Source organism: Corvus brachyrhynchos, unplaced genomic scaffold (genome assembly GCF_000691975.1).
Source record: "Corvus brachyrhynchos isolate BGI_N302 unplaced genomic scaffold, ASM69197v1 scaffold89, whole genome shotgun sequence".
Lineage (NCBI taxonomy): Eukaryota > Metazoa > Chordata > Aves > Passeriformes > Corvidae > Corvus > Corvus brachyrhynchos.
This window is the reverse complement of record NW_008246063.1, coordinates 2860308-2862880: the sequence shown is the minus strand read 5'-3', so window position 1 is coordinate 2862880 and position 2573 is coordinate 2860308. Positions and strand designations below refer to the sequence as shown.

Below are 2573 nucleotides of genomic sequence, written 5' to 3'. Positions count from 1 at the left end.
CTTAAAGCTCTTCTGAAGAGAAAGATGGATGCTTTTGCTCAGCTTGACTTGAGTACCCAGTCTGAAGAGGACAGGTAGAGTTTTCTCATTTCTTATCCTGGTTTTGAATCTTCTGTTAGTATCAGTGATAAAAGTCCTTTTGACTCTATTAGTATGAGATCAGGCCATCTATAAACAAGATTATGATTAATTCTTAACTCAATTAAGATTATTGTAAAAGGGCTACATGAACACATGGCTGTTGAAATTGTAGATGTAATACTATTATACAAAAAAAAATAAAAACAAGCAGTTATTTATAGTGTATGTGTACGGATTTCTGAAACTAGTTATGTGTTATTTTTATTTTTCTCAGGTTTGATTTGATGTTTCTCACCCCCAGAAGGCTGATGATAGAGAAAATGGCTTCCAAGCGAGTCAGTGCAGAGCGCAAGGCCAGCCGGCGCATGGTGATCAGCATGCCCAACCTGCAGGACATCAAACTGCCAGAGGGCCCCATCAGGAACTCCTCACTTCGAAAAGTAGAAACAAGTGTTGGTAAGGGAAGATTGTGATGGACAAATACTCTTCTGTTGTCTTTTGGGGTGACATCACTGAGCAGTTGTCACAGAAACAGTGTCAGTTGCTGGGAGGAAATGATGGGCTGAGTCGCTTTGAGCTGGGGCCTGTCTGTGCTTCCCCTTGCTTGTGAAGTCAGTCTGTAGCCTGCTGTAAGTTTTGCTGGACCACAAAAGAGTGATTGTTAACACAGGCTTAAGCTTACCACTGTTTAGAAATAATTACATGAGGGATTTTTTTCTTTTTTTTTTTTTCCTTTTCCAGAATTGATATTATCTGATTAGGGAATATTCTGATAATAAAGACAATGGGCATAGAAATGTATGTGTGTCCCTAGCATGGATGTAATCCTTCTTGTTTCTTGTAATTGCTTGTTGCTGTGATGGGGATTCTGTTTGTTGTTTGTAGTATTGCTGGTTGTGAAGATACTTAGACTTTTACTCCTTTCCCTGATCAATGTACTCTCTTGGTGTTTGTTTCTAGCTGTGAGAACGCCCTCCAAATCCATCACCACATTCAAAATCCCTGAAATTCACTTTCCTCTGATGTTCCAGTGTGTTCACTCCTACTACACAGACTTCTTCAACCACCTCAGCAAAGCTATCAGTACCTTACCCCCTGAGAACTCTGCGATGCTGGCAAGGTACTTCTACCTCCGGGGCCTTGTTAGCTTGATGCAAGGAAAACTACTAAATGCACTTTCTGACTTTCAGAACCTAGAAAAAACAGACTTAAGAATTTTCCCTACTGATCTTGTAAGAAAAATAGTGGAGACCCTGCCTCGCTCGGAGCGCTTGCAGGCAGACCGCAAACCTGAGCTCAAGAGGCTGATAAGTCGAGTGATGGAAAAACAAAGAGAAGTTCTAAAAGTAGATGACCACGTAAAAAATTTCGAATTGCCAAAAACACACATGCAGCTGGATGATTTTGTGAAGAGAATTCAGGAGTCTGGGATTGTCAGGGATATAGACACTATCCACCGGTTATTTGATGCACTGACAGTAGGTGAGTGTAAGACGTTTGTTTTCCTTTTTGTTTATTATTTAGCACTGTCACATGAAAAAGGGAGATTTACTCAATCCCTTAGTGTTGATTGGTCTGTCAGTGCCCTGGGAAAGCTGAGCCCCTTGTGCCTGACCAGTCTGTCAGTGTTCCATTGTGGGGACCCTTCACTGTGCAGCTGCTGGATGGAGGGAGGCTCCACTGACTTGTCCAGGGTCACCTGCCAAACAGAGAGACCCCTCCTGGGTGTCCTTTGCCCACTGCCACCACCCTTGCAGGACTCACATTAACAGCTTAAAGAAGAACACTGTTTATTAGTAAAATTGTCAGAGGTTAAAATTTGAGAATTGCTGGTTGTAGTATCTGACTGCAAAAGATATGTTTAAAGCAATATATTAATTCACATCAATATATGGACAAGCTCTAATCCCCAATAAGAGCCAGCTTGAGATAATGAATCAGTGTGCCTAGAGTATGGTTCTTACCCAGTAGGTGATCCTATGGGGGAGAAGACAGGTTCAGCCTCTTGACTGATCCCAGAATTTATATGGAGTCTTCTCTGACTTTTCCTCATTCTTAGCTCACTTTTGTACTATTCCTTTATGTTTAGATGGAGCTGAAGTGACTTTTGTCACACATCTTACTCAGTGAGGGGTGGTTGTACCTTGGGGGTGGGTATTTCAGGATAGTGCCTGAAATAACCTTTGGATGGGAACATGTGCCTAGAATGTCTATACTTGTGTGCACAATAAAGAGGCACAGTTTGACAGTTACTAGCTTTTTAAACCCATCTTCCTGTGCAAATTTGTGTAATACTTTCTCCCATTAAAGGGGCTTTAAAATATTTTTAGGACAGCAGAAACAAATTGATCCTGAAACATTCAGAGATTTCTACAACTACTGGAAGGAAACTGAAGCAGAAGCTCAAGAGGTGAATCTGCCACCAGCAGTAATTGAGCATCTAGATAAAAATGAATGTGTCTACAAGTTATCCTGCTCAGTTAAGACCAACT

General features: G+C 41.3%; 1 protein-coding gene across 1 annotated transcript in view; it reads left to right on the top strand.

Annotated features, from left to right (window-relative positions):
• The window catches only part of DENND3 (DENN domain containing 3), a 32898-nt gene that overhangs the window by 20876 nt on the left and 9449 nt on the right, over nt 1-2573 (top strand). The window contains 4 exon segments of the mRNA XM_017746681.1: nt 1-74; nt 356-537; nt 1042-1563; nt 2412-2573. The exon segment at nt 2412-2573 is cut by the window's right edge and continues 20 nt beyond it. Coding sequence (XP_017602170.1) covers nt 1-74; nt 356-537; nt 1042-1563; nt 2412-2573 — 940 coding nt within the window.